The sequence below is a fragment of the Plutella xylostella genome, chromosome 8, assembly GCF_932276165.1.
Source record: "Plutella xylostella chromosome 8, ilPluXylo3.1, whole genome shotgun sequence".
NCBI lineage: Eukaryota > Metazoa > Arthropoda > Insecta > Lepidoptera > Plutellidae > Plutella > Plutella xylostella.
In genome coordinates, this window is record NC_063988.1 from 916,691 (window position 1) to 944,640 (window position 27,950).

The 27,950-nt window shown below is 40.9% G+C and overlaps 1 protein-coding gene across 1 annotated transcript; it reads right to left on the reverse strand.

Moving 5' to 3' along the window:
* Positions 1-84: 84 nt before the first annotated feature.
* On the reverse strand, positions 85-27,923 carry LOC105384335. The gene is made up of 18 exons (XM_048622713.1): positions 27,680-27,923; positions 23,789-23,926; positions 23,240-23,364; positions 22,651-22,826; positions 20,870-21,000; positions 15,366-15,556; positions 14,184-14,372; positions 12,762-12,904; positions 12,150-12,313; positions 11,239-11,420; positions 9,204-9,792; positions 5,606-5,795; positions 4,025-4,171; positions 3,491-3,756; positions 2,964-3,136; positions 2,463-2,572; positions 2,075-2,207; positions 85-823 (listed from the first exon to the last, which is right to left on the reverse strand). Exons 2-18 carry the CDS (start codon positions 23,922-23,924, stop codon positions 371-373), a joined length of 3,498 nt encoding a protein of 1,165 aa, XP_048478670.1. The 5' UTR covers positions 23,925-23,926; positions 27,680-27,923; the 3' UTR covers positions 85-370.
* Between the last annotated feature and the right edge of the window lie 27 nt (positions 27,924-27,950).

Genomic DNA, 27,950 nt, shown 5'->3' on the forward strand with positions numbered 1-27,950 from the left:
CTAAAACTCTATTGGCTTGGCTATGATATATTTTGTATTTCTTTGAATAGGTTTTGTATAAATAGTGAGTTAGAGTTAAAAAAAACAATGAACGCAATTTATTGATCACACACACACGTTTTAGTTTGCATTTAATAACATTTAACTTTACCTACAAATAATTTAAAAAATATATTCAGGGTTACGTATCAGTTACATATTTTTTTTCTAAAATAGATTGTGATAGGTTATACTTCTTTATTCTCTGCTTTGGGCGTTTGACTTTGGTATTGCAGTAATAACATAATTGTATTATACCTAAGTAAGTACTTTTTGTTATAATATTTATATACTTAATACTTTGGTACTACATACTACAGTCAACGCTACGCTAGTCTATAGTAACACGACTAACCTTATACGAATCTCCTACCACACTGGCAGTACTGGTGTATCTCTGGAAGAAATTTCTTTTACCATCCAACCCTGTCTCATCTGTGGTGCCAGAAATGGCCGTGACAACATCATTGGTCGTTTTGCCACTTCTACGACCTAGAGTTATGTTGTATCTAGAAACTTCTAGACCTACTTTTCTAGCACTAAAACTACGTCCTAAAGACTTAGATCTTTTGGTTGTGAATTTATCTTTGGGTATTTTGACGTCATACAAGGGATTAATGATTCCAGTACAATTTTCGTTAAGCTTGTTGGAGCTTTGGTAGGTTTTGGTGAGGCTTTGAGGTAGGTTGAGTTTTTCGTTCATGATTTCTAAATGTTTCAGGTGGTTTTCTAGTTCTTGCAGGCGTTTGGGTGGAGTGAAGTCTGCTTGTATCTTCTGGGTTACCTGTTGATGAATAAACTGTGATAATGTACAAATTTTATATGCTTAAAAGCTGTCATGACTGCACCGCTATTGTAGAAGAGTCTACATAAAAAAACCCTATTGTACTCTTCTCTCTAAATAGATAGATAGATATCCCTGTCAAAACAGTATATGGCTACGAGTGCAATTTACGTACGTGAGACATGTTGATCAATAAAATCAATGCCTGATTGTGGCAAGCTTATAAACTTATTATATTTAGTTCGATACGTAATCAATATAAATTTAGTGGAAAATTATTTTTGTCGTAAAACTATAAAAGTTGTCAAAGAAAATTTATTCCAAACAAACGGCTGTTTGTTTCAGAATACAATTTCTGTTTTTGCAAGAAAACTGAAGAAATAAACAACATAATTCTACAAGATCTCGACGGACTAAATTAAACCAAGGCCTGTCTGCCTGAATTCCAATACTTGCTATAAAATCCTTCGGCTTATAAAACAATCTATGACACAAAATAATAAAAACAAAACAGATATAAGTTAATAAGACTTTAGTACGATGTTGAAGCACACTTGGGAAATGTGAGATGTCTCGAGTTCTGTTCTCTGGATATTGAATCGATAGTATCAAATATTGTATTCGATTCAAGTGCTATAAAGCGACGTGTAAAAGTAAGGAGATATTTGTTATGTTTTCGACATAGTATTTATAGCTTTTCTGAGAAGCTTCGTGCTACTTGTGTAACCTACATTTTTATCATTTTATTTATTTATTATAAAAGCTATTGACATTACCTATACCCATAGTTCATTAAAAACTGCGTACAGGCCGGCCAAACGAACGCCAACGAACGGGTTTTGTTGACCTTCGTGGTTGCAATCTGCCCTGTATTATGTATGTTAAATATCCATTGATGGGCGTTCGTTGGGCGTTCGTTGGGCCGGTCTGTACCCAGCTTAATATTAAGATCGTCGGACGCGTTTGAAAATGGACAAAACGTCAGGATCCAGAAGGCCACAACGGCTCAAGATGGCCCATAGTAGTCACGCATGTATAATTTCTTTAACTGCATCAACTGCATGTACCTATGTGTGCGATCATTTTTCAAGTCCAACGTCTACTTGACCATTATTTTCGTGCTCTTTTTAATTAAGTACTTATAGGTTAAACCCTTCTTCACCCAAACCCTTTCTTCATTGTAAGGAGACCCGTGCCCTAGCAGTGGAGACATGATGGGTCGTGATGATGACTTCTAATTGGTTATATTACCAGTTTCCTAGAAGCGATCCTCGGCAGCGGCGGCGGCTGCGGCGCCTCGTCTGCCGACGTGTAGTCGGGGGCTCGGGCGCGGTACCGCTGCTCGGGTTCAGTGGTCATGGTGGCTTCTGGAAGCTTCCATGCGCTGCGGGAGAGAGAAGGTGTTGTAAAATGAAATAAATGAGTGTTGGAAATAATTGGCCAGGGCATTTGTAGATTATTAGCCTCTTTCTGAGGGTGATTAGCAATTTGAGTGAGGCAAAGCTAAAGCTTCTTCTATCAATCGGCATTGAGTCTTTGACCTTTGGACACGCCGGCGCCGTAATGAGTAATGGTTTTAAACCTAGTTAAAATTGCTTTAAATTTGAGTTACAAAAATTAAAAAGAAATAGGTACAAACTTGCTAGGTCTCTCGCTGCTCCTGGAGCGCGCGGCGCGGGCCAGCCGGTGCAGCGAGAACAGCGCGCCCTCGCTGGACTCCCACAGCCACGGGCACAGCTCTTGCAGCACCTGGGGATATCAGACATCATGGTTATATCATCTAAGGCAACTTGGTAGCGCCTTCGTCCTTTGGAGATATTCAATGATGTAGGATAAGTTTGAAGCGTCAATACGTCTATCGTCTTGTAGTAATCTAGGGTGGTGAAAAGTAGTAGTAATCATCAAATAAATTATGTCCCTGATTGTTATGTGTTGGTTTAATCTGTATGCCTTCTTCAAACTACATGGGCTGCCCGGGTTGCCCCTCCCTTTATAAGGGCAATAAAAGATGTCAACACTGCAGTTGTATGCGTTTCTAGCAGGCATTGTCAGCATTGGCATCTGCGCAATACCAGCAACCTACACGCTTTTGTTTTTTATGTCTAGAATGTCCAATAAAATACAGTCCTTATCAACTCACAGTAAAGTTCCCCCTCCTCAGCAGCGCGGCCACCAGGTCCCCCGGCATGAGGTGCGGCAGTTGCGCCGCGGACAGTCGGCTCAGCACCGTCAGCGGCTGACTCTGAGCGAGGATCCAGTCCGTGTGCGCTGACCAGGGCGCGTCTTCCACGTCTGATGTGCAGGAGTCTTCCACTGGAGAGTATTTGAGTGTTAAGATTTAAGGGAATATTTTCGTCCGCAAAGGATTGTGCTACCCTACTGCTAGAGTTGCGTATCAAAGAGCGTCACAATACTTGGTCCTCGGTTTTCCGCTTGCCACCACTACCGGCTACCTTTTTATCATAGATCGTTAGATCGTTGGTCTAGCAGACTGAAGGGAAACCATACTACATACATACATGTAAACTGCTATTTTAATAATTATGTTGTTTCAGGTTTCTCTAAGTATTCTCGTATCAGAAAGGTTATGCCAAAAGTTAAGTTACCAATACAGCACTGACATTTGTGGTAATGGTCTTAGGATAATGACTTACAATAAAAACTCACCACACAGAGCGTCCTTAACCCCATTGATAAAGTCCAGAGTCTCCAACAAACTGGGCCTGCTCATTTCCTTGGCTCTGACCGATGAACCAGCAGACCTTGGCCTCCGCATCTCCTTCACACTCTCTATAGGCTCGGTATACACGAGGGTCCTGAGAGTGTGGTACTTGCGGCGTAAGGTTTGAGGGTCGGATTGGCTGGTGATGGTGATTTCAGGGAAGCCGTAGCTGGTTGCCGGGCGGCGACGGCGGCTACGTCGTCTTACTACCCTGATGGGGGAAAAGTGTTTTTTACATAATTAAACAAACATTACGACGATCATATTATTATAGTGCTGTGGTATGTGACTCAGACTGCTGAGCCCAGGCTTTCAGATTGTAACCCTTATGAAGATATTTCTTTGAAGATACATCTTTTTTTGGTCTGAGGTGTTAAATGTTTGAACTGTGTGATATCTCCAACCCAGGAGGGTTGGGTATGGCAATAAATGTCGAATCTTAAAAAGGTCCATATCATGCAGTGGACTATCTAGCATACCTGGGCAAGTGCTCCGTAGAAGAGAACTCCTGGCTGTTGGCTGGTATGATGTCGGGCTTGGCGTCGCTCCGCCAGTATTGCCCGCACTTGGCGCTCTCTAGTATCTCATCCGTGCTGCTGTAGCGCGCAAGCTCGCGCGGTTGTGGTCTGCAAGTTTACCATCAGATGAATAATTATTAGGTATTATTTCCTTACTGACAGTTTAGGGTGTAAATGTTTTTCGACTAATCCTGTAGTAGCTTCCTAGGGTCTTTTACTGGGTTCTACCTTTTTTGGCATAAGATTTATTTGCCTAATCTCGTATTGCATAGTAACGTTTGGTCAAAGTCTCGTTACGCCCAAATTCTTATGGCATAAATCTCGTTTAGTAAAAAGTTATTTCGCATAACATTGTTTAGCCTAATAATGGTATAGGTATACGTTTATTTTATAATATTATGTATAAGTAAGTATATATTCTAGTGTTTACAATATAGATATTAAACAAAATTAAACTGTCCTCATTGTCTTTCGCACTACCTATCACTTTCTCCACAACGCCCAAGGTTAACTGGAAGAGAATGCTTTTAGCATTAAGTTCGCCTATGTACAAAATTAATTTATGTGCAATAAAGAATTTAATAATAATAATAATAATGGTATTGCCAAATCTTGAATAGCCTAATAATGCTATGGCATAGGTTTATACAAAGTAATAATATTCGTTTGGCTTTAACTTTGACGCAGCGTCTCCCTACATAGCGCTAACTGGTGCCTTGTATTGTTTCCGCTGTTTGGAAAACGCTCCGCTGCGCTCCGCTTTGGTTTTGATGAACATGTGCACCTAACACACTCCTCCTCGCTTTGCTCGTCGTCGCACCTATTTTTAGGTTTCGATCTCATGGGGTTTGTAATAATTATATTGGTCTTTAACTTTCGATTTTTTGATCATACAATATCGTGATTTTCGGGATGTAGGAGAAAAATACCACAATTTGTACATTTACTACATACTTAATATATTATTTATTAAGATAACATTAGGAGAAACAAGATTATACATAGGTATAGACGAACATAAATTTGAGCAAACGAAACTTCTTAGGTGTTTAAAGATTGTGCCTAAAGAGTTTTAGACGAAACGAGCCTTATGCCACATAAGTCTTGGCAAAGTGATGGTTCGGCCAAAAAAGTTTAGACCATACGAGTTATGCGAAATGAGTTTTGGTCAATAAAGATTATGCGAGATGAGCGGAACCCCTTTTACTGTGATATGCATGTTTGTGTAGCAGATTTAGGCTGGTTTTACAGACTCGAAACATGTAACTAAAGGGATCGTTCCTGAGTCACTAAACTATTCCCAGCCCTGACTGCCAGCAGTGGCTTTAAAACCAGCCTTACAGGGGTTCAATTTCAAAATATATTGTAAGTACAGTTATTTATATGCCCTCATAATCATTACTCTCACGCGCAGTGGAAAAGTTCCATCTGCCATTGACGTTCTATATGTCAATGGAATTTTTTTCATTGCTCGTGACTCGTGAGTATATCTTCGGAGGCATACTTTTAGCCTAACCCAAAATCCGGCCAAACTCTACTCACCGTCTCTCCCCAAGCATGGCATTATTGAAAGCAGCCAGCACGCACCGCCGGGCCAGCCGCAGCTTGGCCTCGGCTTTGTCTCGTCGGCTGAGCGTCAGGGCTCTGGCGGCCGAGTGGGAGCGACGCGACGGCAGCTTGAGCGGGAACGAGACCGCCATACCGTCGCCAGTTGGGAAGACTAGGCGGAGCTCTGGGTAGGGAGGAGTAAGAAAGGAAGTAAGATAAAAAATGTGCGGAATAGTATTGATTATCATCAATATTCAATTTTATCAAACGATTGAAAAGCTCATAGGGAAAACTAGTTAAAAACAATAGCCAGAAAGTCTGAGTACATCGAATGATGCAATTATTTATTATGATTATAATGCCCCTCGATCATGAAATTGTCGGGGTATGTTTATTATATTAAATAAGGATTGCTTCATCAAAAACAGGAGTAGGTATATGGGTATAAATAGGGTAAAGGTATAACTTGTTCATATGATCAGAATTTTGATGAGTAAATTATGCAGGTAGTTCCGATTAATCCTAGATACACAAAATACCTTTTAAAACCGGAAGGTAGAATAGATAATAAAGGTATAGGTACCTAAATATTCATTACTCCGGCCAACTTTTCCACATTCGTGCAAAAACGAAGTTGGAAAAAGCAAACTTAATTAATGTTTCAACACTTGCGCGGAATTCAACTGTAGGTGGTTGCAAAAGCTGAAAGTTGTGTAAAATTCTGCCAATTCCACCGAACATTCTGGATACAGTTCCGAAAACTAGTAATAGTTGGGTGCATCAAGATTCTACCAAGATGGCGGGAAATACAGGACAGGGCTGTATTTAGAACTAACATCAGCAGTAAAACTAGAATTAAAACGACGACGCGACGCAAAGGAGGTAGCCGAACTGTAATTGTATGTACCCGGACAATACCACCCCTATTAAATAGCGTAGGGACTAACATAACAACGTAGAAAATTTAAGGGTATTTGCAGACCCCAGGCTATCTATTTGAATCGGTGTCCTATTTCTATTAATGTCATAAAATATCTATAAATTAATGAGTTATTAAAATTGAAACCAAACTTATAAATTTATCACTTAATTATACTAAACGTACTTTAGAGCTCTTGTAAACCAGACACTACAAAGCGTAGCCGCAAACCTTCATTTATTTACGTAAGCCCCAACATTCTGTTCAACAAAACACGACCGTGTTGCCACAATAGCCAACTAGCCACTTCACAAAGCGACGCCCGAATCCGTCGCTGAATGGCGGGCGCCGAGAGCGGCGTAATAAGGAACTATTCAAGCCCGTTCCGTTAGATTACATGTTCTGTGAACTTCCTCACAATGCCTGCCAACCTAGTACTTTTATTCAGTTTGAAAAGTTTTTTCGTATTTTTGGATTTAGCAGTGATTAAATTGTGCCTGAATTAGGCCCGTAACATTTTTTGGCTATAATTTACAACTAAAGTGTATAATAGGCAGCTATTTCGTCGGTAATGGCTAATCTAAACATTCTGTTCTTCTACCTATTTGTAGGTTTTATACGACCATTTAGTTTTAGATTGCAAATCCTAACTGCTAAAATTAAGATGTAACATGAGTATCGTAGGTAACTATTTAGGTGGGTACCATTTTTGAAAAGTATGAACCTACTTTTTACCTAGTAGTATGTAACTATACGTTACACTACAATTTACAAAGAGACCTTTTGTCTGAAACCTTACGTAGAATCTCCTAAAATTCTTCTAAAATCCCAAAGTGTCTCACACCTACATTATCGATGCAACTATCACGTAAGACTATTCAAACAGCGCTGAACTTTCAACCGTGGAATAAATTACCAACTATTAACCCGGAGTTACTCTAGCTCAGTATTTTTCAACCTGTGGGTCGCGACCCCCTGGGGGGTCGCGAAATATTTTTTTATACCAAGGGGGTCGCATCATCAAAAAGGTTGAAAAACACTGCTCTAGCTAAACAAAAACGTACCAACGGGGACTATCACGCAATCGGTACCTTTAAAACAATGAGATCGAGTAACGGTTTGCGTAGCAGCGCTTTTTTAACAAAAAAAAACGTAATCTAGTGTGACCACAGGCCCGGTAGGTTCTAAACTTGTCCTCACCGCTGAAACTTTCACGTGATTCAGCCAATCAGCTGTGACCTTCTGCCCTCTTTGCAACCTTCAGTAGGAAAATACCTAGTCCAGTATAATTGGCATTGGCAGTATTTATAAGTAGTTTCCCATCAAGGTCGAAATTACATTTTAAGATTGTATGTATTAAACATCTCTTTTTTAACAATAAATTTAAATTTAAGGCAGACTTAACCAGAAATCTTTCATAACTACTTATAAAGTCTATATATAATATTTAAAAGTTAACGTTAAGCACAATTTGTTAATGCACCTGTGTGTACATGCTTTGGAACATAGTTAGATCAGATTGTATGATTTTGTTTACAACTAATGTATGAACTATGTACCGTTTTGTATACCTAAATAAATAAAATAAAATAAAAAATAAATAAATAAATAATCACTAGGCAATAGGCAACCGTAGTGAGCGTTGATATGAAGGCATCTTAAAATTCATAATTCAGATTTCGAGTAGGTAATTGGTTGTGTAAATCTCATTTTTAACATTGCCAAAGTGTGTTGAATTTAAGCAGTCCTACAATGTAATGCCTTCAGAACAGGCTCTCAATACCTGCATACTTACATATTATACGCTACAAGGTATGATGATTGGATGTAAACTCGCAAAGACAGTTGTACTTTGTACTGCACAGAATGTCATAATGTTGATAATTTGAAACTCAGTTACAAACTACGGGTGCAGTTGTCAAGCTCCCGTGTATCAATATCTTAGATTAACAATAAACAAACAAGATGATTTGTCATTGCACATATAAAATCAAAGCAAAAAAACTGTCCGCATTTTGTTTACTGTCAAACCATTTTAAGTTCAACCTAATGACAAGCATTGTACCAATGAATAAAGTTACAAATCTTCTGACAGAACGAATTCAAAACAAGAGCTCTGTTGTTGAAGTGAGGTGTTATTTGTCAAGACTTTTCTTTTGCACTGCCACTCCATCTTGTTCGCATATTCTTAATCTAAGAGATCTCTCTAGTCTAACTTGTAGCAAATGGCAACACGAGTTATAGTTGCTGCAACTCTGAAGAAATAGTTACCCGTGAGCAACGGAGACATATTTAGCTCAAACATCTACGTTACAACATTTCGTATTTGCTAGATTAAGATCCCGTGATTCACGTGTGACTATGTCTGGATAAAAGTTATGAGTGTGTTATAATTATAATACAAATACTGATATTAGCGCGGTAGATACTGTTTATCTGAGACATAATTATGAGGGAGGAAAATAGTGTCAGCATGCCTTTTATCCTGTCCCAGCTGCACGAGATGGTTATCGCCGTCGATAAACTCGTTTAATGCGCCTTGAACCAATCACAGCATCGTATTTATGGCCAATGTCAAGATCGCGACGCTTATCTACGTCACGATCTTGACATTGGCCATAAATACGATGAAAAATATGAATATTGATGTAGAAAACAACAAATACAACTCACCAACGTGTCTAAACCGATCAGCGAAGTCCACCAAAGCCTTCGCCCAGGTCATCTTCTTGGCTGCATCCAACAACGCCACACACGGGTCTATATCCTCCTCATGGACACTCCTACAAAACTCTGCTAAACCATCAAACTCCTTCTTACATTTCCTCTCATCCAAATCCTCCATAAACCAGGAGTTTTCTAACGAGCTTGTGTAGAGCTGATCTAAATACGGCTTGAGCACTGGACCTAGGTATTTCTTGTCTTCTTTCGCCCCTTTGTACAACCAAGTCAATATTAACTTCATCATAACGCAATCGTCTTTTAGGTCTTCTGTCCTCACATCTTTGTCTCTTCTCAAAGCGTCTATGAGACAGGCCGATGATGCATCGTAGTAATCCTTAAGTTTGTTCCATTTCTTGGATCTGTATGTGGCGAATTCTCGGCTGAACTCCCCGTTGGTTGACTGAGGGACGTTGTTCTGTAGGTATAAGTCCCTGGCTTGGTCTAGGATGATGGCGAGGATGTGGATGAGGTCTTCGATCGGTTCCTGGTCGATGGATGTCGCTTGGATGAGGTTTGCACGGAAGGTGCTGTGGTTTTCCTGTTGAATTAAATTCATAATAAGAGTTTATACAGTTTGCTTGATCATTTTCAAGCCGACAGCAAGTATATTACACTCGCTAGTACACCCGAGTCCGCGTTGTTCTATGCTCGCGAGCAATGAAATAATGCAATATTGAAGTGCTTAGGCGCCCCCTTGACGTTCAATTATATTGCGCAATATTGGAAATTGTGCAATAATTCATCGTCTAGGATTGGATTAAAGATTGCACAAACGTCATTTGGATTCAAAACGCAATTAAATTTTATTGCACAATCAATATAGGTATTGCACAGTATTATTGTAGGTCTAGGGTCCGCCTTATGCAAGCACATAAGCTTATTGTCAAAAAAAATATTTTTAATTGGGTCACTTGGTGTCGGCATTTTGGAAGTGTAACTTTTTTATTGCTCGTGAGTGTATTTTTTGGCCTGCTGAGTAGCCAGTGAGGTGCAACGCAAACTGGGTGCACTTTCCATCAGTTTTATGTTATGGATTCAAAAGTATTAGGCCCGCCCCGACCAGACGTATAACGCGGTTAGTAGTCACCGTGTAGCGTTACCATTCGTCTGACGGGCTTGGTAATTCTACCTATTCAGGAGGAATAATCCACCTACATTAATGTATAAAAGATTACCCTGAATGTTATTTATACACAGGTAGCATATCAGAGAATCCAATAATAAATTCTTAGAAGGTAGCAAAGGGGAGCGAAAATATAACGCTCGTGTTTCCGTATATTCCTTTTACATATTGATTTATTAATAGAAATAGACGAACTTTGATCTATTTAAAGAAGTTAAATAGGGATTATTTTCAGTGCTCTCCATAATCATTTTAATATTCTCGGCACCCTCCAATGGCTATTATAAGCATTTCAAGGAACCATATTATGTGCACGCACACTTATATTTTATTTAGTACTAACGAGCAATGAAAAATTTCCAGTGGCAATAGCACCAAATTACTCCTAAACGGAAAATAGTAGCTTATAATGACGCTGTCTGAAATATTAAATGCATTTAACATGAAGGCCCATTCACACACTATTTAGTGCGAGCGTTTAGTAGACATACATTGCTGAGTATGTATGGCAGATTAAAAAAATTGCAAATACCTACTATACAACAATCCCAGCAATGTACGTCTACTAAACACACGCACTAAACAGTGTGTGAATCAGCCTGAAGACAGAATATTACCAACTGAAAACGTTTAAATTGGGGTCATTTGGTGTCGAAATATTTTAGGTGGAACTGTTTATTTGGTGTTTTTAAATCCTTATTGCCACGGACCGTATCTTTATTTTCTTGTCACTCACACAAATAGCCATACTCTTGCACTTCATCAGCCCGCGCGCCAGGCAGCTCAGGTAGGCCAGTTGTCTCCATCTGATGCAGATCTTCATTAGTGCACGATTACAGCTGATGATGACTGATTACTCACACAAATAGCCATACTCTTGCACTTCATCAGCGCGCGCGCCAGGCGGCTCAGGTAGGCCAGTTGTCTCCGGCTGTAGGAAGGTGTGCTGCCGTGGGAGCTCTTCACTTCTCTAAGGAGGTTCTCCCAACGCTTGAACAGCATCATCTCGAGGGTTTCCGAGGGGGTCGGGGGGACTTCTGTGGCTGGGGAGGGAGGAGTAATGACTTTAATAATATGGTAAACTCTAGCCTAGCTGTATTCTGTTTTAGTAACAGTGCAAAAGAGGAGAAAACTAATTCAAATCGAAAGTAGTATTGCATCTGCAGTGGAGGGGAGGATCCTTAGAAAAAGCCGGGTGATGTAGCTTGGCGGGTAGCTGCCCAACGATTAGCGTTGGGAATTTATGCCTATTTATTTATAGCTGCTGGATCTTGATGTGGAACTCCATAATGCTTGGGATTTCTGCTTATTTCGCTTCTCTGCCATGACATGATTTTTCAACTTAATTGATAAGAAAGGAGGCCAAAAAGCTACAGAGCTATCTATCCATATCCATATACATCTAATCGCTCACATTGCTGCCCTCTAGCCCACAGTCCCTTCAAAGTCTGCTGCAAGCAAGCGGCGTTCCGCGCCCAGTCCGCGGCGGCCCCGCGGGGCACCTCCAGGGCGAACCCTGAGGGCTGCTGGCATCCATCAACATGTTTCCATAATAACAACCTCTAAGCTTACCCTGCTGCTTCTGTGATATCCGTACTCTGCCAGTAGTCTTCGAATAAGTTGGCACGGACTGAATGCCATGTAGTTATTTAACCTATGCACATACCTTGCTGTCCTCTAGCCCACAGTCCCCGCAACGGCAACGTCTGAATAAGTTGATACAGAACCGAACGCCATGTATTTCTTTAAACTATGTACATATAAGCGCTTACCTTGCTGCCCCCTAGCCCACAGTCCCTTCAACGTCTGTTGCAAGCAAGCGGCGTCCCGCGCCCAGTCCGCGGCGGCCCCGCGCAGCGCGCGCCGGCTGAGGCTCCCGCGGGGCACCTCTAGCGCGAACCCTGAGGGCTGGTGGCCGAGGCAGACTGAGATGAGGCTGGTGAGGAGAATGGGGATTGGGATGAGTTACATGGGTCCTTTTCTATTATATGTGGGGGTGTAAGTAACTGCACCTGGATCTCTCGAGTGGAACCTTTGTATACCTATATCCCGAAGGTCTAAACTGCCTTCCTAAGCTTAGACCATTTCCCACCACGCTGATCCACTGATGACTATGTGAGCTCGATAACAATTATTCAAGCTTAGATTGATGACCAAACAGCATGTCAGCACTCTGCAATGAAGTTACACAGCTTGATATTATGACAATCATATCTGACCTATGAAGCTTATAACCTCTAGTTAAGTACCACCTGGGTAAACCTCTCGCTGATATCTCAACATCTGCTGGTGTATTAAATCTAGTTTAGCCCCACTACTTACGGCGATTACTATCCAACCTTATAAAATACACCACATAAAATCTCATAGTGAACAATACTCACTCATCAAGAGTCAGCAGGAAGGCGTGTGGAGCGAGTGACGTCACCAGCGCCCGGGCGGCGGCTGTGGCGGCGAGGCCGCTGCGGTACACGCGCCGGCGGAGCGCGCAGCTCACCATGTAGCGACTCACGAGGAGGAGGGAGCCCTGGGGACAAAGATATTTTGAAATATTGGAAGACAAACCGCCTCGGAAGTGTTGTGAACTTGTGACTGGTTACACTTGTAAGAAGACAATAACAGTCAACTGCTGCTCGGTAAAGCTAAGTACTTTCTATAAAAACTTCCTGCCTTTAGTTTCCTGACAAAGGTTTCGGATGATATGTCCCTCAAAGCTGATGTGTAACAGGACCAAATTTACTGGATGAGGAAGCCTTGTTGAGGAAAGACGGAAAAGACGATCATCTAGCAGCGAAAATAAGTCCTCATAATGATGACTCTAGCGAAGCATTATCTGTTATTACGTGGTTATTACCTAAATCTAATGTCCATGTAGTTTCTTCTATTCCACGTACCTCAGGCTGAATAAGGAAGACCACGATGAGTATTCTTGAAGAAGACCATTACTACAGCGGCTTAAACAGTTTATCCTATTCCACATACCTCAGGCACCCCCTCTCTCAGTCGGTCCACCAGGGCATTCAACGCAGCAGCCACCCTGCCCGCGGCACCGTCGTCGGAGCAGTGCGCGTCCAGAGCCGCGTCCAGCCCCGGCGCCCACGTCTGCCAGGTGTCTTACCTCTGCAGTAGTGCTTGTGACTGACCAAGCTTGGAAGAAGCATATAAGGAACTACTGATGGGTCTAGCCCTTCCTATCAAAACTTCCTTCCTTTAGTTTCCTGACAAATATTTCGGATGATATTATGTCCCTCAAAGCTGAAGTGTAACAGGACCAAATTTACTGGATGAGGAAGCCTTGTTAGAAGACAGGGGGAAAAGACGATTATCTAGCAGCGATAATGAGTCCTGATGATGACGCTGGCGAAGCATTATCTTTTATTAAGTCCAGTGTCCATGTAGTTTCTCCCATTGTACATACCTCAGGCACCCCCTCCCTCAGCCTATCCACCAGGGCATTCAACGCAGCAGCCACCCTGCCCGCGGCGCCGTCGTCGGAGCAGTGCGCGTCCAGAGCCGCGTCCAGCCCCGGCGCCCACGTCTGCCAGGTGTCTTACCGCTGCAGTAGCGCTTGTGACTGATTAGGCTTGGAACAAGTCAATAAGCTACTATTGCTGGGTAATCTTAAAGGCCTTCCTATCAAAACTTCCTTTCTTTAGTTTCCTGGCAAAGGTCTTGAAATATCCCTTACAAAACTGAAGTAAATCCTGGACCCAATATGATTTTCTGGAAGAGGAAGGCCACGACACAGTATCTTTGGCGAAGACCATTACTACATCGGCCTTAGCAATTTCTCCTATTACACATACCTCAGGCACCCCCTCCCTCAGTCGGTCCACCAGGGCATTCAACGCAGCAGCCACCCTGCCCGCGGCGCCGTCGTCGGAGCAGTGCGCGTCCAGAGCCGCGTCCAGCCCCGGCGCCCACTTCTGCCACGTGGCAGGCCGTTCAGAGCAGACTGTCGTGGAGGGAGGGCCGATGGCGCAGCAGTAGAAACCCTGGAAGGAGAGTGGAAAACATGTATGTGTGTATTAGAATAGGTAGACCAATGGTGTAAATAACTGGTCTTAACATCAAATCTAATCATGTTTGAAGAAGTTTAAGATGTTAGGTTAAAAAAACCTGGGTGGGTCAGATTAATATTATCGTCAGGAGTAGAACAATAAGTAGAAAAATAATATGAGCGCTCAGGTAGCCACAACACGACGACTAATTCAATTGAATCAGGATATCTATAGATATCTTTTGGTTAGAAAATGCTTCGAGCAGCATTTTCCGCAAGCTGGTTATTTCCAATACTTCGCTCCGCAAGAAAATACAATAGATTTTCAGCAGTCGATCTCAATAATAGCCCATAACGAGAGTGCAACTGCAGTTTAGAATAAATTATAGCCTCCCCAAGTTTTAGTTGCATTTTCGCTTCAATTTGAGTTGGAAGGGTAGCATAATTGAACAATTTGTTCAGATTATACTAGATTGTAGAGGTAGACGTAGTTTGTCAACAAACCTTAGAAGCCTCTTTTTTTTTGTCGTGTTTTTCGGGCAGTAGTAATGATGCCGTTACCGATATTTAGTATCAATTGATTAATAATACAAAAGTGTTGCAAAAGTGATAATAAAAATATTTAGCTAAGCAGTTAGTTAGAACAAAAGTTGTCGGGAATAAGCCCTTCAGCCACTGCTTTTCGGATTACTATGTACGGTGGCCTGCGCCTAAAAGTTTAGTATAGTTTTTAAAATAGCAATCCCTGATGATGAAAGGACCAGCTACATCTGTTATAAATCCGCGGACGTGTTGTGTGTGATGTGTGTAGCAGTGGTGTTTATGTGGATGTGTTTGAGCAGCATGTGAGCTTGAGATCGCTATTTTAAAAACTCCGCCTGTATAGTTTTAGGCGCAGGCCACCGTACTTATAAAACTCTTAGCCCTCAGCCTGTATATTTATCACGCTCTGCATCCTATAGCAATAAACATAACTAAACAAACTCACAGTCTGCGCAGCCTCGTAATGCACGCTAGCCAGCGCGTGCGTCAAGGGGGCGGCAACTCGCGCGACGCACCCGCGCCCCCGCACAGCTAACACCAGCTTGGCCTCCGCGGCGCCGCCCCCCGCGCGCACCATCACCCACGCCGCCCCCTCAACGATGGCCAGGCGCTGCTCTGGGGGCGATGGCGGGGATACTGGGGGGTGAAGATGAGTTGTTGAGGTTTGGTCTGTAACGACACCGAAATCGGGGGGAAACCATACGGGTAACTCCTTCTTCTTCTTATAGTGTCTTCTGTAAAATATACAAGAGCTAGTCGGGTATGTCATCAAAAAGATTGGCCTATCAGATTTAGCCTTAGTCGCTGATTGCCCAGGGTACGCCGGACGTATGTATAATAATAATAATAATAATAACAAAAAATTATCTTAAACAGTCTTCTTGTTATGGTAACTAGGTATAGAAATAAAATCTTAAAATCTTTAAATCAATCAAGGATATCCTCAGTACAATAATAATTTAGTTTGAGTAAGCATTCCTTCAACTTAATTTTAGCCTCAGGGACAGAATAGTTCTTAAGATTACAGTATTGTAGCATATTGTTATATACATGAGCTCTGATATATGGGCCAAACCTTTGACCAAAGGCTGTATTCAAATAAATTACAGGCATTTTAAAAACGCGTTGATTGACAAGCTTTTCGTATAGATCGGATGATAATATATTTTTATGGGTGGAAAGACAAATCCTAAGAATAAAAAGTTGGCGGATAGTAAGAACTTTAGCTTCACTGTAGAGTGTCTGAGTTGGGTATCGATACGGTTTTTTTAACATAGTTTTAAGTACAGATCGTTGCGCTCTTTCTGTGGATATAATTATGGTTTTTGCTGCGCTGCCCCATACTGGGATGCAGTACGAAGCGATAGATTGACAGATAGCAAAGTAAATTCTTGTAAGAAGTCTGGGTTCAGCTGAATTCCGTAGTTTCTTTAAAATACCTGCGGTTTTTCTTAAACGTTTACAGAGGCAGTGAATATGTTCTTTAAAGTTGAGATTTTGATCTATGATCACGCCTAAATACTTTATAGAGGAAATAATATCGATAGATTTACAGTTACAGGTTGTTAATTGCGTCAGATCAGAATTACAGCTATGAATTTTTAAATGATTTGGGGTTGTCGGTTTAGATGCAGCAGTTTTATGAAAACATATGAATTTGGTCTTTTTATGGTTTATGGTTAATAAGTTATTCTTTAGCCAATGGATGATGGTTATCATGCCTAGTTCAGAGTTTTTATAAGCATCATCCCATTTTTTACCATTAAATATAATTGCTGTATCATCTGCGTAGCAAATGACTTCAGTATTTTGTAACTTTAGTTGACGACCGAATGGCGTAGTGGTTAGTGACCTGACTACTGAGCCGATGGTCCCGGGTTCGATTCCCGGCTGGGGCAGATATTTGTTTAAACACAGATATTTGTTCTCGGGTCTTGGATGTGCCCGTTACATGGCAATAGGCCCGCCCCCTATTACATTGGGACTAACATAACACTCTGGCGAAAAGTGGGTGCAGCAATGCACCTCTGCCTACCCCGCAAGGGAGTACATTAGTACAAGGCGTGAGTGCGTGTTTTTTTTTTTTTAACTTTAGTTCATGGATATCGTTCATATAAAGAAGGAAAAGAGTGGGACCAAGTATGCTCCCTTGGGGGACACCATAAAGAACTGGTAAAGCTTTACTTTTCAGTGAACCAATCTTGACAAGTTGTTTTCTATTTGAAAGATAACTGTTAAACCAGTCCAGCGCAGTGCCTCTGATACCTAGGTGGTGTAGCTTTGCCAACAGTATTTTTGGCGAAACGGTATCAAAGGCCTTTGCCAGGTCGAGAAACACACCAATGCAGCTGTTTCCATTGTCTAAATTTGTAGCGATAAGATCTGTCAGAAGAACTACCGCGTCTTCGGTACATTTGTTCTGTCTGAACCCGAATTGGCGGGGGGATAGAAGATTATGGGATTCTGCAAACTTAACCAATCTCTTGTTGACTACATTCTCAAGAATTTTTGATAGTATGCTGAGTAAAGAAATGGGCCTATAGTTTTCAGGGGCCTGTCGTGGTCCATCTTTATAGATTGGAGTTATTGATGATATTTTCCAGGCTGTCGGGAAAAAACCATTGCAGATACTTAGGTTAATTATATGCGTTAACGGTTCAGCTATGATGTTTTTAGCGTATTTTAACAAGGCCGCATTTATACCATCTAAACCAGGAGCGCTTTCAATTTTTAGGTTATTAATAATACAAATTATTTCTTGTGTGTCAGTCGGTTCTAGAAATAATGAGTTGGGTAAATTATTAATATTAATATTAATATTAGATGTTAACTCTTCTTCTGTACTATTCATTTTATTGAGAATATCGTCAGCAAGAGTTTTTCCCACAGAAGCAAAATATGTATTTGTAGTATTAAGTGATTCTATAGGGTCGTGATTAATAGTTGTAAGATCCACAGCATTATTGTTCTTTGTTTTAATATTACAAATATTCTTTATTGAGTGCCAAAGCTTTTTAGGATTTTTCATGTTAGTTTGAAGTTCATTTTTCTCATATTCAGTTTTTATCTTCCTAATCAAGTATGGAGTAGATGATACATGGCTTGAGGCCTGCTACCTTCAATATAATTTAGAAAGTAGGCTACAGCCTGTATTATATTATTTGTGCTGCAGGGGGAACGCATATGATATGCATGGTTTACCTATTTTGCCGTAGGTAGCGTACGTAGCTCTAACAGCTAACATCTAGGCAAAGTGTACATTAGAATATTAATTAAACTAGTTCATGGTTTACGTTTACATAGCTGATAGATAGCTACTAATTTCAAACATACGGTTTGAATCAAATAGTTTCCCTGCACGACTTCGTACTGAATGTAACTTCCACTAACTCCCTTACGAACATTCCACCGACAGGGACATTCCAGTAATACCTAGTTGTACCCAATAAATTCTAATATCTAGTGGACAACTTACATCTTCGATAGCCATTAAATTTAAAAGACAAAAAGGACGAGCATTTTTATGAAAGTCTGATGATTACTGAATAATGATAACATTATATTATACTCGTAGACACAGGATAGAACATAACATAACAAGACATCAAAGCCTAAATACTCTGAACTAGACTTATTCTGATTTCAAACCAAGGAATTTATTACTCTAACCATTTCACTGAGTGGTCGTTATTTTGTAGAATTAGTCTCTACAAGGTATCGAGCGAGCATGAACCCTGAAAGCAGCCTCGTAAGTCGTAGGTGTAGGAGCTTTGGCACGCCACACAAATAATTAAAAGTCAATAACGAAGTTTAGCTTCTAAACTGAACACACCCAGGGGTGTACTGTAGGCCGAATGATTGAATGAATTCATAGTAAAAATCGTACGGGTAGACATGGAGTGACTATTGGTTGTTTTTGATGTCGGGAAGATTCAAACAGCTAATTAGCCATGGCGGCTTATAAAATTACACATATTTTTTTTGTGTTGTGAATACAAAATATATTATGTAAGTATTACCTTACCGACCGCATGTTTTAAAGACTATTTATGTAAAGTTGAATTTAATTTCATTTCTTACGACGTATTTATTGCACCCAGAGATTTATATCACAATAACATTGTCGTAGAGGCTACAGATATTCACACACGCATACTAATTCATGTTTGAGCATAAATACCTACTTGGGTTATTATTCCAACAATGCACAGAAGTTGGGGTGGATTCTTGGTACTTACGAGGTACTTGCATATACATTATATAGTGCCCGTTCAAGATCCAACTTTGACTCAGGCATATTGTTATTATTATAGCTGTATACCTGTATATTCCGTAGGTATAAGCAGTGTTTGTGATCTCACAAGCCTGTACTGTCGAGATTGGCTATTTCTTGCTAGTCTGCATAGTTTAGTCCTGGAATTTCCAAAGTCGATATCCCTTTGATGGTGATATTGATTTACCTAGGTGGAGACGCAATAAACAGTAATAACTAAACGTAAAGTAAACATACTATGACTGAAGCTTATAAAACCCAACCAACAATTCAACCCAATAATTTTGCGTTAAAAAAAAGTTGGTTGGGAAAACCTTAGCACAGAAATAGTTCCTCAAATTTAAACGCATGAAAAATAATAACTAGGTAAACAAAATATTCAATATCAAACCATTGCATCCACACTATTCACCACAACCACCCACCCCAATTCCAGAGTCTATAATGTGTATATTTCATAGCGGCAATAATTGGCGAAGTTCAAAGCCTCTCATTATCGGCCATTTGGCTGGAGTTAGGACCCTCCGTTTGTCACTTCGATCCCCGGTCGTTACAATGTGATAGTTTGATAGTTATTTTGGACTATAAAAACGTGGGTGTCTCTAACTAGATTAAAAAACATAATAATAACGTATCCGATGACAATATAAATGTAGATTCACGTTATCCCCAAGGAGAAACAGTCAATACAACAAGGATTGTTATATTCCGGGCTTTCCCAAATACTTTTAAAAGAATATACAGTATGTTCGGTACATGGACCGTATTTTTTTTTAAATATTATTAAGTACCTACTTAATGTACCGATATTCTGTACCAGATATACCTACCATACAGATATAGGAGCTACGCCATCTTAGAAATATATGACCAATCAAAATCTAGTCATATCACCCTCATTTCTATGTCCCGATAATGTTTGCAAGTTTCAATAGCAATTACTAGTTAAATGGTTGAGTTTGGATTGAAGTAGGCTTGAGTATTGATTGCTGTTCAACTGCAATTGCTTCGAAATTGGCTTGGCGAATTAGAGAAAACTCCATTATATGGGAAAATCGTATAATAGCAATGAGTCGCACTGCAGTTCGTGATGCGATCACAGTTAACTATACCTATAGAGGTTTGTATGGCTGAGCTGAAAACAAGGGGACATGTACAAAGTTTCGAGAGAGCCACGTACAAGAACTTTACCCTGACCAGAATTGGAAGGAAGTACGGACTATATTCCACACACAGTGTACTTATATACCTACTTACTATAGAATCAAATTCTTAAATTTTCTCCATTGTGAATTATAATGCTTACCCCCCCATTCCTAAAGCAGTCTACTACTGAACGTAGGCCTCTACCAAAATCGCATCCAGTGATGTTTTCACTGGATGCGATCTATAGCTTTCGGCATCCAATCATTACCTTTCGCAAGTCGTCACCCCATCTAGTCGTCACACCGCCAAACAATCCTTCACCAGCCAACCACCACTGACCTTTCTCCACATAGAAGTAGTCACCAGGGTCTGGTGGCGCGTGCCTTGCCCCGAGCATCATGTAGTAGCATCCTTCACCTGCCAACCACCACTGACTTTCTCCACATAGCAGTAAGAGCCAGGGCCGCGCGGCGCGTGCCTGGGCCCCAGCACCCTGTAATAGTATCCTCCACCAGCCAAGCGACACTGACCTTTCTCCACATAGCAGTAAGCTCCAGGGTCGGGTGGCGTGTGCCTGGCCCCCAGCACCCTGGAGGAGCCCCCGCCACGGGCGTGCGCGCAGCTCGCGATCAGCTCCACCCAGCGTGACACCAGCGCGTCTCTGGAAGAAGGTTCAAGAAGAAGATTATCATCAGCCAGCAAAGTCCACTGCTGATCTTGTGGCTCTCTGTCCTCCGAATCCGAATTATTTTTGTTATACGACATTCAGTTGAGAGAACAACTAGCATTTTTAAAACCGGGAAGACGGAAGTCTTAAGAAATTTTAAGAAGTCACTTCTTTTGTTATGGAGAAATAAAGAAAGACTCATGAATTTTCCAAAGCATTTAAATAAAAGCTAATTTACATTGACGACCTTAAAATAGCCATCCCCTTTAACCTCATAATGTTATTTAAATCACTAGAAAGATAGAATAAAATTTTCGAATCCAGGGTACCTACATTTAAAAATTATATTCTCACTACTTCTCTCTGTGCAAAGATATTGCAAAGTTCAAGAGTTAAATTTTACATGAACTGCTTTTAGCAAATGAGATGGATCAACTTCCGTAGTACCATAAAATAACGACTGTTATTCTATGGTGGTTCTCAACTTTACTGGACTTCCATAAGTTTGTAACACCTACCTTTACATAAGGGTAGGTAAATATTTGCATCCAGAAAAACATCCACTGAAGTAGATAGGTACCTACGTAGTTACTTTAAGAGAAAACTTTAAAAATACTAGATCGCTAGTAGGTAGCTTTGCCAAGAAATCATCAAACCATCGCCAATCTATACCGGATACGCCAGACAAGAGCTGAGCCAATGGAGCCATGCCAAGGTGGCACGTGACGTCACATAAATACAGCATCTACAGGGCGCTGCAATCACATTATCAGTGTATGTATTGTAGTGTATGTGCCATTGTGTATTGAAAGGCGGACTATAACCAAAACCAGACAGTAGATACCTGTAGATAGACAGTAGATACCCCTAGAACTTAAATTATGATTAGAGTAATAAAGAAGTACAATAACGTATTTACTTAAATATAATTATTATGTTCCAAAATATACACAAATCTGTTCAGCAATGTAACTTTGCGTTATTTTAGTCCCAAGGGGGCTAGCGTAAGGTATTTTTTGGGCACAAACAAACCCCAAATATCGCTGACATCAAATTTACAAGTGTTTCCACAGTATATTTTACTAAGGAAAACTTTCCGTCAAGCTTAGTTGTTTTTCAGTCAGTATCCCAGTAAAGCCAAAAACACCCTGTAGACAACTAAACATATACAAGAACAAGCCAACTGGAAGTTGGATTTGATTAGAATCAGCGAGATTAAACTTTTTAATGGTTTCAGGAACTTCAGCGAAACAACGGAATAGCCGTAAACTTGATTACTACGACGTGCTATAGGATTATTATCTGAGGAAGGAAATTGAAATGAAACGGGATATTGCCTTAGAGGTAAGACGTTATACCTAGTAGGTATAGTTCTCTGTAGAAAATACATAGGTTATATTGTTCGTGCCTGTTTATTTTTTTCAGTTGAAAAATCATAAAGTGATGAAAATGTAGGTAGGTAAGTATATTCTTTTAACTCACGTTGTATTGAGAAAACGAATGAGGTCTATTGTAATTTTCTCAATTTCCGGTAGTTTTCAAGGGGACATCTTTGCCCAGCATTGAAAAGATATAGGTACTTAAGTACTTAAACAAATTCAAAGTATACATACAAATCCTGCATAACTCTCTCTCCCAACTCACCTGCACAGATACCCATTAGGCGTGAGGAACTCCTCCCACTGATCAGCCAGTCTCCCTGACAGGCGGATCTTGGCGTACCCCACCGGCCCTTCTTGCACCTCGATGTCTTCAGCCCCGGAGTTCAGGGGGGGCAGGGCGTCCAGGGTTACGAGGTATTCTAGCGAGCGGGAGCGCATCTGTGGAAGACAGTTTTGGACATATTAGCCCCCGAATTTATAGAGTGAACTGTTACTTTACCAGAGGTTTACAAGAGTCATCATGATACTCTAAGTTCGACTTTTCTATAACAAAAGTAAACTAACTTCTAGTGTGGGAATTGAGATGTTTGAAGCCGCTTATTCTAGGTAGGGTCCTTATTAAATCTTCTACTTATTATAAGCTTTCCATCGTGCTCTAGTGTCTGTGGACATTCGACCTGAGGCCGCGGCACGGGTCTGTTATCGATGTCGATAAACTCGTTTAATACGAATCACCAACCACGTTGCACCAATCACAACGCCGTTTTTATGGTGAATCGCGATATAAACACGTTTATTTACGTCGATATTAAACCCGTAAAGTGGCACCTGCAACCAGCAGCTCCAGGTACCTTCTTGTCCCGATGCAGCGCGAGCATGTGGCAGCAGCGGAAGCGGGCGTCCTTCTGCCCGGCGCCGTCCACGATGCGCTGCACCAGGCTCTCCATCGTGCTCTCCGTGTCGGTTGACATGCGACCTGAGGGGAATGGAAATGGAATTAATTTCGTTATCGATTTGTCAGTCTGTCATTGGTGGAAAGCGCAAAGTGAGTCTTTCGACATCGACAGTACGATTCCGATGACCCGTGCCAGGCGTGATTTTGAAGGAGTCCAATATCCTGCATGGATTATTTTGCAGACTGTTTTATTCTATTTTCTCTTTCGACACCCTAAATCCCTCTTACAAATTCCTACTAGATCTTCTTGATGCAACTGGTGCAGGTTGCGGCTTACGCATCTTGCCCTGGTATGCTGGAAATAAATACTCCTCAAATTCTTCTGATGCTTTGGCATACGGTGCATTGTTGATACGAGCGCGACGCAAAACTTTTTCGTGCGCCTTGTACTAGGTATGCTGACAAATACCTCTCCTCCCTCGCCCATCGCTCTAGAGACACATACCTCTCCGGTCCTCCTGCTGCAGCTGGAGCAGGTACTGGGTGGAATGCTGCAGCTGCGCGGCGCTGAACCGCAGCCCTGCGCCCGGCAGACGCAGCTCGCCCCCGCGTGCCGTAGCGGCTGACCCGCCCGCGCCCATGGCTGTGGATAGTCAAATCCAAAATGAAAGTCAATAGGTAGATTACTTTGAGGTGGAGGTGGTAACGCGGGTTACTTATAAAATTACATTCTGTATTTAACATATTCTTTGGTTTGGAAGCTGACATATAGGCACCATAAGGTGTCCGGGGGATACCTATATCCGGCTAGGACAGATATAGTTTTAGTAGTCAGTCTGTTGCTGGCTTTCCTATTCTATCAGATGAACATAAAGCCTCGTATTCACTAGGCGACAAATTGTCGCAGAACCTGTCTAGGCACATGTCGTCTACGTGTCGCTGCGACGTCGCGCTCTGTTCTGCGACGTCGCACGCGACTATACAGCGACATCTACGTGTCGCAGAACAGGTTCCGTGTTTTGGCTCGCGAGACAGAACTTCCTGCGACATCTGTCTAGCGACCGCTGTTGCAGAGTGTGGACGCGTGCGCGACTTCTAGCACGCAGCACTAACTGCCACGACTTCCTCGGGCGACATGTCGGCGGAGACTGCTGGTGTGGACAAGCAACATGTATCACGACATGTTACCAAAATGTTCTGAGAACACGCACCGTAGATGTTCTGTAACAGTCTCAGAACTTGTGCCCTAGTGAATTCGAGGCTTAAAAAAGGTCGTATCAACTACGTACTTTATTATACGGCTGGCGCACCCTGGGCAGTCAGCGACTCATACCAGATTTAACCAGATTGTACTGGCTGATGCTTTCACCACAGTGAGAACCCCTATAATAGTCAGCTCTAGTATTTGTCACCGATACGCTAAGAAGAAGATCGTCTAAAATGATATAAATATTTTTAGGGAGTCAACTAACACTACCATACCTACATAGGTACTGTAGATAATCTTGAAATTAACTTGTCATTGTAAATTGAAAGTGATTAACCGAACACAGCCAAGATAATGTGGGCCGATGGCCGGAACACAATGAGATACGGAGGCTAACTTATCTTAATTTAATTCATCTATTGTTTCTATTACAAGGTGATAAATGAAAAGTTGATGATTCATGCATCTCATTGTCGAAGGATGTTGTTATAATTACATGGAGTTAAATTCTACATAAGTATACTTAGATATCTGGCACACAATACGATCACGACTATAATCCCCAAATTGATTGTCAGATGTGACTCGCAAGTGAGCAAGCGCTTTTTGCTGTTTAAGTGGGTACATTAAATTTATATTCACTCCATAGGTCACGAACTCTCAATGAAACAAAAGTTGCTTGAATAAGCAAGGTATATCTACAGTTTCCTGGAGTCAGTCAATTTACTTATACATATATTTTTTCCCTGACGAAATTGAGCATATTACACTCTACCTACTCTACCTAGCATCTAGGCAATGCGTGTGTTTGATTATGATGACCATCCAATAACGTACAAGGGTGTAATGTACACTGTAATTAAGTTACATTCAATTATTAATTATGATAAGTACCGTAGTAATAAACAGTACGACCAACAAATAAATGAATAATTAGATAAGTACTTATGTAAGTACAACCCATGCATGGTCTCACAGAATAGTAGATTTTAAGATTAAGCCTGGGCCATGACAACAACACATATTTAAATCTGACTACCTATCTATAAGTGTTAAGATAATTCCATATTGTCCATTGCACCTATCGCGTCACACGTGTGCAGAAGGCCCTCGGCATCAGCTGGCACGAAGTCGAAGGCGTGGCAAAGATCGGACAAGGATGAAATCTACCCTTCGAGTCCTAGCTGTGATTGTGAATCTCAGCAGCAGGACCTGATGATGATATCTAGTATGGAGTATGGAGCGATAAATCTGCACAACAAGTGGCGAAAGTCTTACAACCAAGGTAGGTACTTACCTTTATTTTTACTATATTTGTGTTTGTGTTAAAACCATAATTGTATCAAATTAAGATCGATTGCGCAACATCGATTATCCACGGTCAGTGCGCGGGCGCACAATATCGGAGCAGAATCAAAATGGCGCCGATTGTGCCGCTTCCGGCGGAAGTGCTTTATGCGACGCTGTTCATGCGCACAGGTGACCGTGAGTGCTCCTCTCAAATAACGTTTTTATAACACAACACACCTTTAAACTATTTTCCATCAATGTTTTTATTCGATTTGCGTGATATCTGTCCATAAGATTCTGACTATAAATGCCAATGACGGTTAAAAATGGCCTACACCTTGGTGGTGATGGCATAATTATGAAGTGTATCTACAGTCGGTATTACAGCAAGATAAACCAATGTCCGACGTACGAATTCATCTGATATCATTTTTTTTTAAGTTTTACTACAGAGTCTGACAACTTTGTAACATAAACAAGCGCCAACAGCAAATAAGGATTTAAATTAACTGGAGCAATAATTATCCTTTGTACCTAGTTGTTGAAGTAGTTAGTATCATTCATTTGGAACTACCAGTAGTACCAGTTACAGAAAAAAATGATGTCCCATCTTTTACCCGTTGCAAGGTAGCGTTGCCAACCTATACCTACCTAGATATTAAAAGCATCCTTGAAACACGGGATCGACATAAATCCTCCGTCACGTGGCATATGGCAGTCCGACTACGCAACACACGACATATTTAAGCCAGGGTTTATCTCCGTAACCCAGTTTGTCATTAGTGCAATCCTGGTTGACGTAACAGTTTGCATAGTTGAGATTGTCATTTAAGATTTTTGTTTTACCGTGGTTTTACCTGTATGTGATTAGTTATTGCTACTACAGATAACACTGATACCTACACAAAAAGTCCCAATTTCAAATAAACTAAACATAAGGGAAACGGATATATGAACAATCACCGTTCCTTGTTCATTATGTTCAACCAAAACTTAAATTCATGGATTTAAGTATACCTACCTACGCCAATATCACGCGACGTCAGGTATTAATGTGATAATATACCTACCTACGTTTATAGAATACAGATTTTCATCTACACAGAAAGCTATAGATCGCATCCAGTGGCGTGCTTTGGGAGAGGCCTACGTCCAGCAGTGGACTACTATAGGCTGATGATGATCTACTTACACCTCTTATCCAAAATAATTTAAATAACAATCGAATATCAAGCTATACCTACATAAAAACAGTGTAGGTACTTGTATTTAACTAATATCCAGCTTCACAGCAACGAATCATCACTCAATGACATGTAATTTGTTGTTATTTGTCATTGTGTGAGAGGCGGAAGGTCGGTGTGCGGTCAGCTGTGTCCACGTGGAAAACACCTAGCTTTAACTGGGATTTGGATATGAAACCACAGAAATGAAGTCTGTTTAACAATGAAATGCAATGTTATTGTTCCCAGTAAGTAGGTACAAGTAAAATAGTACCCGCAAGAGTTACTAACTCTAGGTTCGACACTCTTGCAGGGTGTAAATAATTATATTCAACTGTACTTACTGATTTATAACTATGCTCGGACACTCATGTCAGTCAGTTCAGTAGGTATACATGTATCAATAGAGATATCATGGGACTCACACTGAGTTGCAGTAAGGATCTTTAAGTTAATGTTGGCATTAAATGTATTGTTGCTTTGTTTTGACAGTATACGGACAGAAAGAGACAGACATAGATTTAATGTCGACATTAGCTTAAAGTCCCTTTCTGCAACTCGGCATATGGTATGAAGTACCTAGGTAAACCTACCTGCATCTGCTTACTATTTAACTTTTTCGGAACTCCCACGGTCCACAGTCGTAGAATTACAAAGTAGGTAGTAAGTAAAGTACCTGACTAAGTATAACTCCACACAAAATCACTGCATCCCATTAAAATATCACTGCACTACCGCATAATGCTTTAATGGTTTTATATTATTGTAAAGGCTGGTTTAACTACTTAAAATAATACAATTATTTTAAAAGTTTTTGTATATTTTTTCCCGCGTTTGACGACCACAAAGCGCGGCAATGGATTTGCGTTTACGAAGCACGCTGCCGCTGCTCTATAGTCTATGCCTCCTACTAAACTGCCTACCATACAGCCAGAATACAGTTTAGT

What these genes read in the sequence shown, in the direction of transcription:
- LOC105384335 (XM_048622713.1), bottom strand. Translation starts at nt 23,924, where the DNA reads ATGGGCGCGGGCGGGTCAGCCGCTACGGCACGCGGGGGCGAGCTGCGT. An exon ending in ATTACGAGGCTGCGCAGACT is followed by an intron (nt 14,373 to 15,365) that starts GTGAGTTTGTTT and finishes CTCTCCTTCCAG; the next exon opens with GGTTTCTACTGCTGCGCCAT. An exon ending in TCTACGGAGCACTTGCCCAG is followed by an intron (nt 3,757 to 4,024) that starts GTATGCTAGATA and finishes TTCCCCCATCAG; the next exon opens with GGTAGTAAGACGACGTAGCC.